The sequence below is a fragment of the Macrobrachium nipponense genome, chromosome 11, assembly GCF_015104395.2.
Source record: "Macrobrachium nipponense isolate FS-2020 chromosome 11, ASM1510439v2, whole genome shotgun sequence".
Lineage (NCBI taxonomy): Eukaryota > Metazoa > Arthropoda > Malacostraca > Decapoda > Palaemonidae > Macrobrachium > Macrobrachium nipponense.
The window spans coordinates 14,675,701-14,691,079 of NC_061087.1; the positions used below are offsets into that span (position 1 = coordinate 14,675,701).

At 38.2% G+C, this 15,379-nt stretch overlaps 1 protein-coding gene across 1 annotated transcript; it reads left to right on the forward strand.

Annotated features, from left to right (window-relative positions):
* The first annotated feature begins 11,016 nt into the window (after positions 1–11,016).
* LOC135208497 (uncharacterized) lies at positions 11,017–14,828 on the forward strand. Its single transcript, XM_064241167.1, has 3 exons — positions 11,017–11,197; positions 13,246–13,592; positions 14,217–14,828. Exons 1-3 carry the CDS (start codon positions 11,161–11,163, stop codon positions 14,658–14,660), a joined length of 828 nt encoding a protein of 275 aa, XP_064097237.1. The 5' UTR covers positions 11,017–11,160; the 3' UTR covers positions 14,661–14,828.
* Positions 14,829–15,379: the final 551 nt, after the last annotated feature.

The window sequence follows — 15,379 nt, forward strand, 5'->3', positions numbered from 1 at the left end:
AGCACCTGGCTCGATCTTCTTCTGTTCGGAGCTTCCTGGTGAAAGGAATCCGGAATCATGGTACGGCATCTTCTCTTCTCTTTTTTTCTTTTAATGACCTGTAGCTTCATACTGTTATACATTTTATATAGCGTTTTTCCCTCTCTACAGTTGCTTATCCGGAATTATGGAACGGTGTCTTCGTTATATTTGGGATCCACCTGTTTCGGACGGCGTGGTTGTTAGTCTTTCTCCCCGGAGAGTGGGGGGGTGGGGGTGGGGGGGTGGTTGGTTTAGTGTCGTCAGTGCACCTCATTCGGTGCAATGTAGGCATTCCTTAAGGTTCTTTGCAGCATCTCTTCGGCCCCTAGCTGCAACTACTTTCATTTTTCTTACTATACCTCCGTTCATAATTCCTTTCTTCCATCTTACTGTCCACCCTCGCCTAACAATTGTTTCCTAGTGCAACTGCTTTGAGGTTTTCCTCTTGTAACGCCTTCCAAACCTTTTACTGTCAATTTCCGTTTCAGCTCTGAATGGCCTTAGTTGCCCCAGTGCTTGGCATAATACCAAAAATTTATATAAATCAAATTAAAGTCTTTCTTTCTCTCTTTTTGGTGATCTGTATCTGCTTGTTGTCAGACATTTCATATGACTTTTTCTCTCCCTTTCTACAGTTGCTTACACTAACTCCCCCAGTTAACGTATGTAAAAGAGGTTGCTTTCCGTGTTCTGCAGGAATTCAATGGCTTGTTGTCTTACATCTTATTTAGTATTTTTCCATCTTTATATTTGCTTACTGTAGCTAACTGCCCAGCTAACGTATGTAAATGAGAAGGCTTACCGTCTTTTGCAGGGTCTCGCCGCTCTTCACTTTATAACACATCGAGGGAACGGAATGTGAAGCAATAAAAAAAAAAAAAAAAAAAAAAACTCACGTCACCAGACATACGTACGCTAAGGAGGACCTCCGATTCGTAACGGATTTTAACTCTGCAATCATTTGCCGAGAGATTCATTTCTATAGCATCTGCCGGCAAGAAATATCCGTCACAAATCAGCCTCAACGAGGAAATTGCCCAACGTCCGAAAGCGAAGTTACAAAATATCTTCGGTCGTGTTTATTCTTATTTTTTTTATTTATTTTTAGTTGTTGTTATTGATCAAGCGTACATCTTCATTAAATCACACAAGCGTCAGACCGGAAGAGGAAGATGAACGCAACCAAGCGTAGAGGCGGATGGATAAATCCAGCCGATTGGGAGAGGTTGAAACACCCAATAGCTTACTTCTGTAATGGTATTATCAGAGTAGAAATTCAGTGGTCGTGGTTGCTTAGCTATATATTTGTTGTAGAGAACTCCCTGTCCGCAAGGAAGCGTTCCATTAATAATTGTATAACTATTAAGTTTCCATAATATGATTCTGATCGAAGATTTTCATTCGGTTAATTTCTTTTAATGATCCGAGATGAATGACCTTCATCACCGACATTCGTGGTTCTTCTATCGGTTTTATAAATAAGTTATTTAAATCAAGATTTAGAAATACCTAGTAAAGTCAAATGACCTGTTAATTACGTTAAAAAACTAATTCAACTCTGGCAGACTTGCAAACAATAAATTTTCGGAAAATACCCCGCGCCACCCGCCCCCCTAAAAAAAATGCTTTTCTCACGATGTAATTCCAAAAACTTAGATAATGAGCACAATTATTATGTTTTCAAGGACTTCTGATATTCCCTTTACAACACGTAAAGGAAATGAGTGTAGCAGTTTAAATACATCCTTTAATTACCGAATTACGGCGTTCCAATGTATCATCAATCATGGGATTACCCAGACCATTACTTTGATCTTATTTCAACCAACCCTCCGTCTCGAGATTGGAACAAATCATTTGCTCCTGAGGCTCCGAGGGTAATTAGACTCACAGGTATAATGTCCCAATTTCGGTTAGAATCCGTTCTGAATTTTGCCTGAGGCTATGATTTCCTGCGTTTTACCTGCAAGGGAAAAGCCTTGGCTAAAGATTGATGTCATACCTCTTCTAATGAGACTTAGGGTTTCATAGTCAACGTCCTGTGACTGATGTAAACGCAACACGATCAAAGTCGATGGATTGGCACGTTCGCTTCGGAAAGGGATTTTTATTAAAACTGGTTCATCACTTTCCTAAATCTAACACTTCTAAGTGCCCCAGCCGCCGCCTTTATTGAAACGTCTTTCGACGCTTCAGATATATTTTTTTTCACTTGTAGAGATCTTCGCCTTTTCTACCGTTTTCAAAACTAATTATGAATCTTTCGATTTCAGACAGTTATTGGTTTTCAGTTTTACTACTCAATACTTACTAAAGGGCGGTTCATGCTGGATTGGCGAAGCCCTCCAGACAATCTTTAACCCAATTCGTGAAAACTATTGCTATAAACCGTTATGAATTCTGTTTCCTCCAGCCTTGGGGGACTCCTGGCTTAAACCCCCCCACCCCCTAAGTCCGCTGTAGGAGTCTCCCTCCATGCCGGGTGCCATAAATAAAGAAACCTCAAACGCGTCGACCTACGAAAGTCTCCAAGCCAAAAGAGGTCAAGGGTTTGACCTCTGGCGAGGGTTTGACCCCTTACAATGACTGGATGCTCTCCGAGGGTACAGTAAATGGGGCAGTCTACTCCTGAAGGTTGTTCTTTCCCGTAGGTCGTTTTTTGCGTTTCCTTCTGCAGGATATCATGGACGCTCGGGGCTTCGATATTGGGGGGTATCTTTGAGATTTGGGAATGCTGGTGCAGGATAAGAGATCTTAAATTTAGAGGTGATATATATATGTATATATATTTAATAAAAGGAGCCCATAAGAACGCCAGAATGTAGAAAATAAGTGCAATATTTCAGAGACTGCTGTCTCTCGCTTCAGGTAGGTAATGGACTGCAGTCTCTGAAATATAGTACTTACTTTCTATATTTTGGCGTTTTTATGAGCTCCTTTTATTAGATGGAATTCTGTTGTAACAGAACATTTTTAACAGTCATATATATATATATATATATATATATATATATATATATATATATATATCATCTATCTATCTATCTATATATATATATATATATATATCTATATAACTATATATATATATATCTAGATATATATATATATACATATATATGTATATATATATATATTATACATATATATATGTATATATATAATATCTATATATATATATATGATATTATATATATATATATATATATATATATGTATATATATATATCATAATATATATATATATATATATGTATAAGATTATATCTATATCCTATATATATATATATATATAGATATAGATATTATAATATCTATATATATTATATATATATATACACATAAACGAGCCTGTGTATATGTATCTATTAATATACCTATATATATGTATCTCATTAATATATATATATCTAATATACATATATATATGTGTATATATATAATATTCTATATAGTATATATATTATATATATAGATATTATATATCTTATATAATTTATTATATATATATATATATATATATATGTATATATATACTATTATATAGTATTATATATAGGTTTATATTATAATATCTAATATATATATAATTAATATATATATATATATATAGATATATATACTTACAAACACATAATAGATGTATATATATATATATATATATTATATATATATACATATCTTATATGTATATATATATACATATACACAGGCTCGTTTATGTGTATATATATATATATATATAATATAGATATATATCTATATATATATATATATATAGATACAAATGTCCTTTTATAATCTAATTCGCTCTACCTCGGAATTAATATATTTCAGTATATGTTAACCGAAGGGGAATTTTTTCAGTGTCATAACAAGAGCCTGGTGTGTGTGCATTATAACAAACAGTCAAACGACTATTTCATAGTCAGCCATAGCATTCCTGAAAATCATGTGGAAAACTAATTAGAACGCCATCAATAGTGACGTTGCTGGAGTTCCCTGAGGGGGGCATCCTCGAGGTGAATAAGAAAGTAGACACAAGAAATGCCACTGGTTTCCGAGTGTGAGAAAAATTCCTCTTCTAGTGGGGTCGGTGAAGTTTCGTGCTTGCAATTCGGGACTCACGAGTTCAAACATTGCTTGAGAGTCGAAGTTTAATTTGTTTGTTGTTAGTATGTTAAAGCAGTCATAAATATAACGTGAAAAGGTCATTGTAAAGATTTATATATATATATATCTGTATATACATACGTATGTTTTTGTGTGGACGAGCATGTATGTATTTATTCGCATGCGTTCAATTTTATTAATAAAGTAAGTCGCACAGTAAAATCTAGTAAATAAATTTAAGATTATATTTTTAAAAAAGCCTGTGCTGAAGTGTGCCTTCAAGCAAAGGAACTTAGGCCTAAGCTTCTGATCATCCATCATTCATACTAGGCCTATCAGTCTCAAATTGCTATACTGATAATCTTGTCTACCAAGCAAGACGTAATTGACAAAAGACGTTGTTGAGTTCCCAAGTTACCAATGATGCTTTTTAGCATCATTGGGTATTTCTGTAATTGCAAAGAGAAAGTAAACTTGACGTCACAGTTAATAACAATGTTAAAATATAGAGCTTAATTAGACTCAGTGCATCAACGCATCGAGGGTATATGACAAGTGGTCAGAAAGCAATAATAATGAAGATAATAATTCTTATCATCATTGTTAGTATTTTTAGCAGGAGTAGTATCAGAGAGGAAAGGCAGTAGTATTATCAAGAAGGTCATAACGTTACAACTCAGCATATTCAGGATTCTGTATCCACAGGAATTGCACAAGTGAGAGAGAGCTCTAGGCGGTTCATTGATATTCTCAACATTAATTTCGACAGGCTGTCCTAAGGCGAGAGAATGAAGTAAGGTTTGCAAGACTTAAGGTCACTTTTGCTTTCAAGTGTAAAGACTAAAAGAATGACCAAAAGAATTTTGAATTTTTAGAAGACTAAAAGAATGACTTTCGCAGAATTTTTAGAAGACTAAAAGAATGACTTTCGCAGAATTTTTTTAGAAGACTTAAGCAGCCGTTCAGAATACAGTGGCTGACCCGTTACCTGCAGTGGGTGATTAACAGTAAAAACAAAAACTTCAGATAACATTATAATTGATAGCTGAATCCGTGAATAAAATTGCGAAAGCAGTTACTTTCAGATACGTAATGTGTCCCCAAGAACAAAAGAGTAATGATTGTCCAATTATATTCTTTGCAAAAGTATATAGAACCTGTTTAAGCATAGTTGACTATGAGTGAAAAAATGAATAAATTTGCAAGTTCATCCTTCAACTAAAGTCGTTAATTTAGGTGAAGCAACTTCCCTCGAGTGAAGGACACTGGTGCAATATCCCACAAACACGTCAAAGAGTGTAAGCATTTTTTTAAACTTAAATATTTTTTGCATGCTGTAATTCGTCACACTTTCCTTATCTGTGGCTCAGTGTGGAAGAATTCACGAGGTGTTAAAATATGTATAATGAAAATGATAATTATCACATTTGATTATGGAAAGAAACAAACGACGAATTAGCAAAATATGAGCAGAAAAAAATGCGCACGCTCTCCTAATATAAATCTGACGTATACTGCTGGTCATTCATAGACCATTGAAGTTTTTACGTTTGGCAGAGAAAGAAATGCAAGGCGAGGAAAAGGAAATGAAATCATTCCTCGTAAGCAAAAAAACGACGATAAACAAAGAAAACCAGTGACGCGATAGCACGGTTTTGGTTTCACTGTGAAGTCACTGTTGGACCGCGGGTCACAGTGGAAGCATAAGCAGGCGCCATTACCACCCCAGAAACCCGTAGTTAGTACCAATCCACCATAGTACTAGTCTCAATTGCCGCGCTCAGCGAAGATTAAAATGACCTGGTGAATGCAGCGAGGAATGACCTGATAAAAGCCTTTGGGGATCTTATTTATATTTATATTCTTGTTTATCACTGACGCGATTGCATGTTGAAATCGCTAGTCTCATGCGATCTCGAAATAATGGCGCAAGCTGCAGTGAGTGAATTCATTCTGATGTTTGACATGGCAAATAAATGATTTCACCAAGTGACTAATGGTTCTGGCATCGATGGCCATAATTGCTGTGGCGCCATTTTAGAGAAATAAAACGAATCTGTACTGCCCTTTGAATAATCTTATTTTGTTTTTTGATCATGTTAAACGTTAAGTTAAATAGAAGCAGTTTTTGTATTTGCTATCGTTATAACAACTACAACAACAACAATAATAACATCATATTGCAGACGAGTTTGGACTGATTAATGTGATAACAAGGTCCAAAATATGTTCCAACTGCTTTTCATTTTAAACCTGTCTTGAGTTTGATCAAGTGAAATTTATTGAAGCTTTTTAGACTTCATATTCTACATAACTTTACATTTTAGTAATGGGCTGTTGCATGTAGTATTGTCCCTAATAATCTGCGATAAAGGAAAATTGCATTATGGTTTTGTTATTTTAGTTGTGAAGGAATAGCGACCTTTTTAGGGTTTAAACAAGCCTATGAACCGTTTCGTATCCTGACACCAACAACAACAACAACAACAACAACAACAACAACAACAACAACAACAACAATAATAATAATAATAATAATAATAATAATAATAATAATAATAATAATAATAATAATAATCGTGGCGCCGTGGAGGAGTTGGTTAGGTCTTCAATAGACTTAAGTAAAGTTAAGCAACATTGGGGCTGGTCAGTCGTTGGATGGGTGACCGCTCTCCTCGGCGTTGATTCCTTGGGAAAGGATCTTTACCATAATTTCCTCAGTCTACTCAGCTGTAAATGAGTACCTATCCCTGATGGGGTAAGGTCCAGCTATGGGTTAAATAGCAAAACTCAGCAATGATGGAAAGAAATGAAGGAATAAACGACAACGACGTAAATGGAACCTCTGGCAACAGAGGAGCTTCGTCCGGCAACCAGGTATTCAACCCAATTGAAGGGGAAGACGGTCAGGTACTTGGAGGTCGTCATCCAGCAACTGATCACCACAACGAAAGTAATCAACAGCCTGAGATTGGAGCTACAGAGGCAAAAAGGAAGAAATGGACAAGAGAAGAAAATAAGGAAATATGGAGATGCTACATCAGAAGCAACCCGACGGAGAGAGGATATAGAAGAAGATTGATCAACATCTGGAATGAGAGGAATAACACCCCCAAACAGAGCAGAGGCTGGCAGATCAAGTAAGGAAACATAAAGAAAAAGAACTGGCTCTCCCCAACAGAAAGAGAAGAACTGGAAAGGGAAATGTCACACGACAACGAATTACACGAAGACGAACTGAGAGACGATGCCACAGAAGACGACAGGGAGGATGAAGTATCAAACAACGACACACGAAGAAACACCGACGAAGTAACAGAGAGGACGGAATGGGTAGAAAAGATTAGACAATGGATGGAGCCAGATACAGAGAGAACAAAGATCCCCACCATGAAAGCCTACAACACCAAGAAATTAAGGGAGAAAACAAGTGAGGTCAATGAAATAATGGGCCTAATACACACCACCAGTATCACAGAAACAAATAACTTGACATATGCAGGAGCAAGATTAGTAGCAGAACTGATGGGGATTCGAACACCAACACCACCGTCACAACCAACCCAACAGAAACCAAAACAGCAACCTCCTTGGAAAAGGCGCCTGGAAAAGCAAATCATGGTGATGAGATCTGACTTGAGTAAACTGAAAGAGATGGCAGAAAAAAGGCTAAGAAGCAAGAAAACAAGGGAGGAACTCAACGAGAAATACAAAGTACAAGAGAGGGGACTAAACAACACAATAGAAGATGTAAAAACAGAGGCTTAAGGCCAAAGCACACAAGATCCAACGGTACATGAACAGGAATAAGGGATACCAACAGAACAAACTATTCGGAACCAACCAGAAAAGACTATACAGCCAACTAAGAGGGGAAGACAACCACCCAGAAATTCCTGAAGCCGAACCAAGTAAGAGACTCTGGGAAAACATATGGAGCAATCCGGTATCACACAACAAACATGCAACATGGCTCCAGGAAGTCAAGGAAGAAGAAACAGGGAGAATAAAAACAAAGATTCACAGAGATCACGACAGACACAGTCAGACACCAACTAAAGAAAATGCCAAACTGGAAAACCCAGGTCCCGATGAAGTCCATGGATACTGGCTCAAAAACTTCAAGGCCCTACACCCACGAATAGCAGAACAACTCCAGCATTGTATCTCAAATCACCAAGCACCCAAATGGATGACCACAGGAAGAACATCCTTAGTACAAAAAGACAAGAGTAAGGGAAATATAGCCAGTAACTACAGGCCTATCACCTGCCTACCAATAATGTGGAAGTTACTAACAGGTATCATCAGTGAAAGGCTATACAACTACCTAGAGGAGACAAACACCATCCCCTACCAACAGAAAGGCTGCAGAAGGAAGTGTAGGGGCACAAAAGACCAGCTCCTGATAGACAAAATGGTAATGAAGAACAGTAGGAGAAGGAAAACCAACCTAAGCATGGCATGGATAGACTATAAGAAAGCCTTCGACATGATACCACACACATGGCTAATAGAATGCCTGAAAATATATGGGGCAGAGGAAAATACCATCAGCTTCCTCAAAAATACAATGCGCAACTGGAATACAATACTTACAAGCTCTGGAATAAGACTAGCAGAGGTTAATATCAGGAGAGGGATCTTCCAGGGCGACTCACTGTCCCCACTACTCTTCGTAGTAGCCATGATTCCCATGACAAAAGTACTACAGAAGATGGATGCCAGGGTACCAACTCAAGAAAAGAGGCAACAAAATCAACCATCTGATGTTCATGGACGACATCAAGCTGTATGGTAAGAGCATCAAGGAAATAGATACCCTAATCCAGACTGTAAGGATTGTATCTGGGGACATCAGAATGGAGTTTGGAATAGAAAAATGCGCCTTAGTCAACATACAAAAAGGCAAAGTAACGAGAACTGAAGGGATAAAGCTACCAGATGGGAGCAACATCAAACACATAGATGAGACAGGATACAAATACCTGGGAATAATGGAAGGAGGAGATATAAAACACCAAGAGATGAAGGATACGATCAGGAAAGAATATATGCAGAGACTCAAGGCGATACTCAAGTCAAAACTCAATGGAGGAAATATGATAAAATAGCCATAAACACAATTGGCGGCAGTGCCAGTAATCAGATACAGAGCAGGAATAGTGGAATGGACGAAGGCATAGATCAGAAAACCAGGAAACAAATGACAATACACAAAGCACTACACCCAAGAGCAAATACGGACAGACTATACATAACACGAAAGGAAGGAGGGAGAGGACTACTAAGTATAGAGGACTGCGTCAACATTGAAAACAGAGCACTGGGGCAATATCTGAAAACCAGTGAAGACGAGTGGCTAAAGAGTGCATGGGAAGAAGGACTAATAAAAGTAGACGAAGACCCAGAAATATACAGAGACAGGAAAGACAGACGAGAGAGAGGACTGGCACAACAAACCAATGCACGGACAATACATGAGACAGACTAAAGAACTAGCCAGCGATGACAATTGGCAATGGCTACAGAGGGGAGAGCTAAAGAAGGAAACTGAAGGAATGATAACAGCGGCACAAGATCAGGCCCTAAGAACCAGATATGTTCAAAGTACGATAGACGGAAATAACATCTCTCCCATATGTAGGAAGTGCAATACGAAAAATGAAACCATAAACCACATAGCAAGTGAATGCCCGGCACTTGCACAGAACCAGTACAAAAAGAGGCATGATTCAGTGGCAAAAGCCCTCCACTGGAGCTACCTTGCAGTAATAAGTGGTACGAGCACCAACCTGAGGGAGTGATAGAAAACGATCAGGCAAAGATCCTCTGGGACTATGGTATCAGAACGGATAGGGTGATACGTGCAAATAGACCAGACGTGACGTTGATTGACAAAATCAAGAAGAAAGTATCACTCATTGATGTCGCAATACCATGGGACACCAGAGTTGAAGAGAAAGAGAGGGAAAAAATGGATAAGTATCAAGATCTGAAAATAGAAATAAGAAGGATATGGGATATGCCAGTGGAAATCGTACCCATAATCATAGGAGCACTAGGCACGATCCCAAGATCCCTGAAAAGGAATCTAGAAAAACTAGAGGCTGAAGTAGCTCCAGGTCTCATGCAGAAGTGTGTGATCCTAGAAACGGCACACATAGTAAGAAAAGTGATGGACTCCTAAGGAGGCAGGATGCAACCCAGAACCCCACACTATAAATACCACCCAGTCGAATTAGAGGACTGTGATAGAGCAAAAAAAAAAATAATAATAATAATAATTGCAATCTCTCATCTGACGCTGATGTTAAATTTGGTAAATTTCTAAATCAATAGGCTTTCAATAATAATTAACAATAAATAATAAACAATGAAAAATAATTGATAATAACTAGATAATAAAACTAAATATCAGTGTAGTGTGTTATGCCGGTATTTCTGCGATCAATTTCCCGTTGCTATTGTGTAGTACAGTGGTAATTACCTTTTTTTACACAATAACAACCCAGATCGCTGTTATTTCTGGTGCTTTTATCGGCTCTTCTTCTGTTATTCCGGTTAATTCTGTTATTTCTGTTAACTGTTATTGCGGGGTGCGAAATTGCGACCGCGTAACCACTGCTTCCAACATCTTTAGGCTGTCATCTGGTCGATTCGCACCCTCTCTCTCCTCCTCCTCCTAGACCTAGACGCTCCTGAAGCCGCGGTTCCAAACGACCTTCTCAAGGTTTTCCCAGCACCTTCCATTCTCTCTCTCTCTCTCTCTCTCTCTCTCTCTCTCTCTCTCTCTCTTTCTGAGCGTGTTTGTCTGCCTGTCTCTCTCTCTCTCACTCACTCCTATATATAAGCCGGCAAGCGCATCTTCAACATCACCAAACCCTTCTTTGCCTCCAGCAGGAGAACTACTTCTTTGCTTTCGGGTTCTTGCTTGTCGGTCTTGTGCTTGAGGTCGATTCCGAGAAGGAAAGGAATAACATTTTATTACTCCATATAATCGAGAGGACGTGCCCAGGATTGACGATGGTTTCCAGAGCGTCTTGTTTTCTTGTGGTTTTTGGTAAGATATATATAATACGGATTTTGAGTGGAGTGTGATTAGTCTATTTTTTTTAAAGATAGCTTCATTACGTTTTTATTATATTTACTGATGAAAATGTTTATTAAATTAGCTTAAAAACATGTTTTATACACGCAAAAGAGTTTGTGAATGTATGGCGTTGCTTGCAACATAACATGAATACAAGCACACACACATACATATACGTAGATGTACACACACACACACACACACACACACACACACACGCACACACACACACACATACACACACACACACACACACACACACACACATATATATATATATATATATATATATATATATATATATATATATATATATATATGTATATATATACACTGCCAAATTAACATTGTATTAGCAAGAATGATGCATGTAACCCCTAACATTAGTCTAGTAATTACACCACTTCAGAAAATAATTCTAACTGGGGATACTGAGTACATAATTCTTACTGAAAATCACCCAATCTTCCTCGTCCTTATCATCATCTCCTCCCCTTCACTTCCTTTCTTGTTCTTCCTTCTTGTTCATCTTATTACTTCTCCACGCTTTCGAAGAGAGGAAAATTAAAGCAAGCAGTCGAAGAGCCCAGCAGTCAATGGCGCCAAAGCACTTACGATTTTTTTTTGTATCATGCTATCAAGAGCTTTCCTGACGTCAAAGGATGCAATTTTTCTAAAGAAGAAGAAGAAGAAGGAGAAGAAGAAGAAGAAGAAGAAGAAGAAGGAGAGAGAAGAAGAGACGAAGAGAGAGAAGGAAGGAGAGGAGGAGAGAGAGAATCATGACGAGGTAAACGTATCGCTTTCAGAGCTTATCGAAGTTATGGCTTGAACAATTGAGAGAGAGAGAGAGAGAGAGAGAGAGAGTAAAGCATTACGAAGAAAAAGTATAGCTTGCAAGCCTATCGTTGTAATTGCTTAAACATTTGAGAGAGAGAGAGAGAGAGAGAGAGAGAGAGAGAGAGAGAGAGAGAGAGAGAAGCATGACGAGAGTAATGTACCGCTTGCAAAGCAGCTCGATGTAATTGTTTGAAAGCTAACAATTCACAGTTGCTTTGATGACGGAACTATTATGTTCTTCTGTAGGAAGACTTTTAACAGGTATCGATTTTATATCAACACCAATCATTTATACCATCCCTTGGTGTAAGTTGTTCCCAAGATGCAAATAATCTTTTATTAAATGTTTTATATGAATATATATATATATATACGTATATATATATATATATATATATATATATATATATATATATATATATATGTATGTGAATCTGTATGTATGTATGCATGCATGCATGTGTGAGTGTGTCTGTCCGGGTCTTAGTGTGTACGTATGTTTATACATACAGGATGCGCGAATGAAGTATTGTATAGATTTACCTGATCGTAGAAACAAATGTGATTGGATCATCATGCGCATAGCGGTTTTGTTTTGAAGATTTCTCTGCACTCTTTCCCATTATTATTCACCAAAGCATTTGCTTTATTCCTGTTAACGATGTAGTACTATACAATCTAAATGTACTCATAAAATCATTTAAAAAAATTTTGAAAGGAATGTATTAGTGATATATTTATATATTTTTTTTTTTTTTCATTGCTAAAGCTTCATGATTACAGGGTTGCAAATAATATATAATTTATCTCAATCAAAATTGCTTTTTGAATATACTCAGAGAAAATAATTTAGGGGAAAATGGTAAATAATAATTTACAGAAAAATCCAATTCAACTCAACACTGATCAGAACACCGGAACTTCCGCAATAAAACAGCTGTCACTAAAAAGATGGATTTACTCACATCGTATGAAATATAATTCTTTTTTTAAAAATTCTCTTTGCTTCTGATCAAGGACAAATTCCCAACTCAAAAGAACAGTATCCATTCCACTGTCGAATCTGGACGCGCTTTAAATGACTAAATTTGCTCATCTGTAGCACTACCTATTCCAAATCCTGGTAGGACTCTTGATTACATATGCTCATCTGTAGCACTACTTATTCCAAATCCTGGTAGGACTCCTGGCCGGATCGTCAAGGGCAGCTTACCTAGGATCTCCAAACCAGGGAGCCAATGGCCTCTTACCTGGGAGCCCAGGAGGAGCAGCTGGAGGAGGATTTAACAACAATGGCGGAATAAATGGAGGAGGAAGAGGAGGATTCCAGAACAACGGAGGAGCCCCAGGAGGTTACGGAGGTAATGGAGGTGGAGATCCCATTGCCAACTTAGCTGACGTTGTCCCAGGGGGCGGCGTCCCCGGTCAAGATTATCCCATTTTGGCCTCCGTCCCTAACACGGGCTTCAGCTGCCAAGGGCAGATTCCTGGGTACTACGCTGACACTGACCAGCAGGCTCGCTGCCAGGTGAGTGATTCATTATGCTGTCATCTGAAACTAATATGCTACCTCTAATGTAAGTATAATATTACAGTCCTCCGTATATTTACGTACCGAAGAATTATACTTCAAAGACAAATAACTTAGCATGACGAAACAATAAAACTAAATACGCCGTATGATTCCAGTTACAAATTCTCTCATCGCTGTAGATGATACACAGACATTTTTGGTTTTGTGATAAAAAAATTCTTAGTATCTAAGCCAATCTGTTTACGGACCTTTACCCAGAGTGTTTTATGGGGGTTATTTTTTTCCCGAAACTGGACCTTTTCTTCTATAAATGTCATTGCATATGTAGGTATGTATAATTTCCTACTACTAAAGAATGATGTTAATCTTTAATAAAAAAATTTATACAAAAGAAGGACTTGCCAAAAAAAAAATTATTATTTATTACTTTGTAAGTACAGTTCAATGAAAAGGCGAGTCACAGAAAATATGGACTTCCAGAAATTTTTTGGGGGAGGGGATGGGGGTCGTTCAACCTCCCCGGCCCCTCCCCCTCTCGGTACAGGCCTGTGCTATTAGCCATGCATTCATTCACATCCGAAGAAATTTAGAGCCCTACCGCATTTTTGTCTCCTGCAGGTGTTTCACATCTGCCAACAAGACGACAGACACGATTCCTTCCTCTGCCCCAACGGCACGATCTTCAACCAGCAATACTTCGTCTGCGACTGGTGGTTCAACTTCGACTGTTCCACTGCCCAGCAGTTCTACGGCCTGAACGCCGAGATCGGCAAAGTTACAGGCAACGGGAACAATGGTTACAGTGGCGGTGCCAATGGAAACGGCTTTGGTATCAGGGACAACGGAATTGGTTCCTCTTCCGGAGTGCAGGGTCCTTACGGAGGGGCTCCAGGAACCGGAATCATCAATGGAGGAGCTCCATCCGGTTCTCACGGGGCAGGAGCTCCCGGTACCGGCAGCAATGGCGGCGGTCACTTTGTGGGCGGGAACGGCAACTTCGGAGGCAACGGAATTGGAGGCGTTCCCCAGCCGCCCTCAGGTCTATACCAATCGCCCAACTGAGCCCTGACTGTTATCATTAGTTGAAGTGATTTATGGTTGTTGATTTCTTTTAAAAACTTTTATACCACGTTATTCCATTTTCGATTCTGTTACCCTCAATTTGGTGCCATAACAGATCTTTTGTACTGCTCTATGCGTAAGTGTAATGCAAGATCTTGAATAAATATAGCAACACAAAGTATGTTTCCTTACAGTATAGCAACTGAATACATGAAGATGCCCAGTCCCTGTTTCAGTCAGTGATTGTTTGACAACTTGATGAGAATACAGCTATAGGCTTTTAAATCCTTGTACTTCATCTCATTTATTTTCTGGATACCTTCATTCTGTTGCCAAACCATTCCTACACCCTCTTTCCAGTGTAAATCGCAGAGCGCTCAAAAAGCCAAATCTTAGGCTTAACAGTTTAAATTTCATCAAATCAATTCTTGATGAGAGAAAGACCACCCGCGAGAAAAACTGCGAATTCAGTCTCGTTTCCTTTCTTAATGATAGGAGTTCTTTACAATTTTCTTGGTTGCCTGTCCACAACTTTAACTCATGATACTATTGTATAGCGAGAGCTGATTTACTTGCAATTCTAGAATACTGGATTCAAAACTTTTGATTCCTAAGAGTTTTTGAATTCACAGAGAACGTAGGCCTCCGTAAAGCATAAATGTTCCTTTTCATTTAAAATACTTGTTTCAGCTTGCAATTTCTACGAGTGGCTGTATTTG

Excerpts from the sequence above, each read along its gene's own strand:
- LOC135208497 (XM_064241167.1), top strand. The coding sequence starts at position 11,161 with ATGGTTTCCAGAGCGTCTTGTTTTCTTGTGGTTTTTG. Across the intron at positions 11,198-13,245 it reads TTGTTTTCTTGTGGTTTTTG|GACTCCTGGCCGGATCGTCA; the intron begins GTAAGATATATA and ends AAATCCTGGTAG. Across the intron at positions 13,593-14,216 it reads ACCAGCAGGCTCGCTGCCAG|GTGTTTCACATCTGCCAACA; the intron begins GTGAGTGATTCA and ends TGTCTCCTGCAG.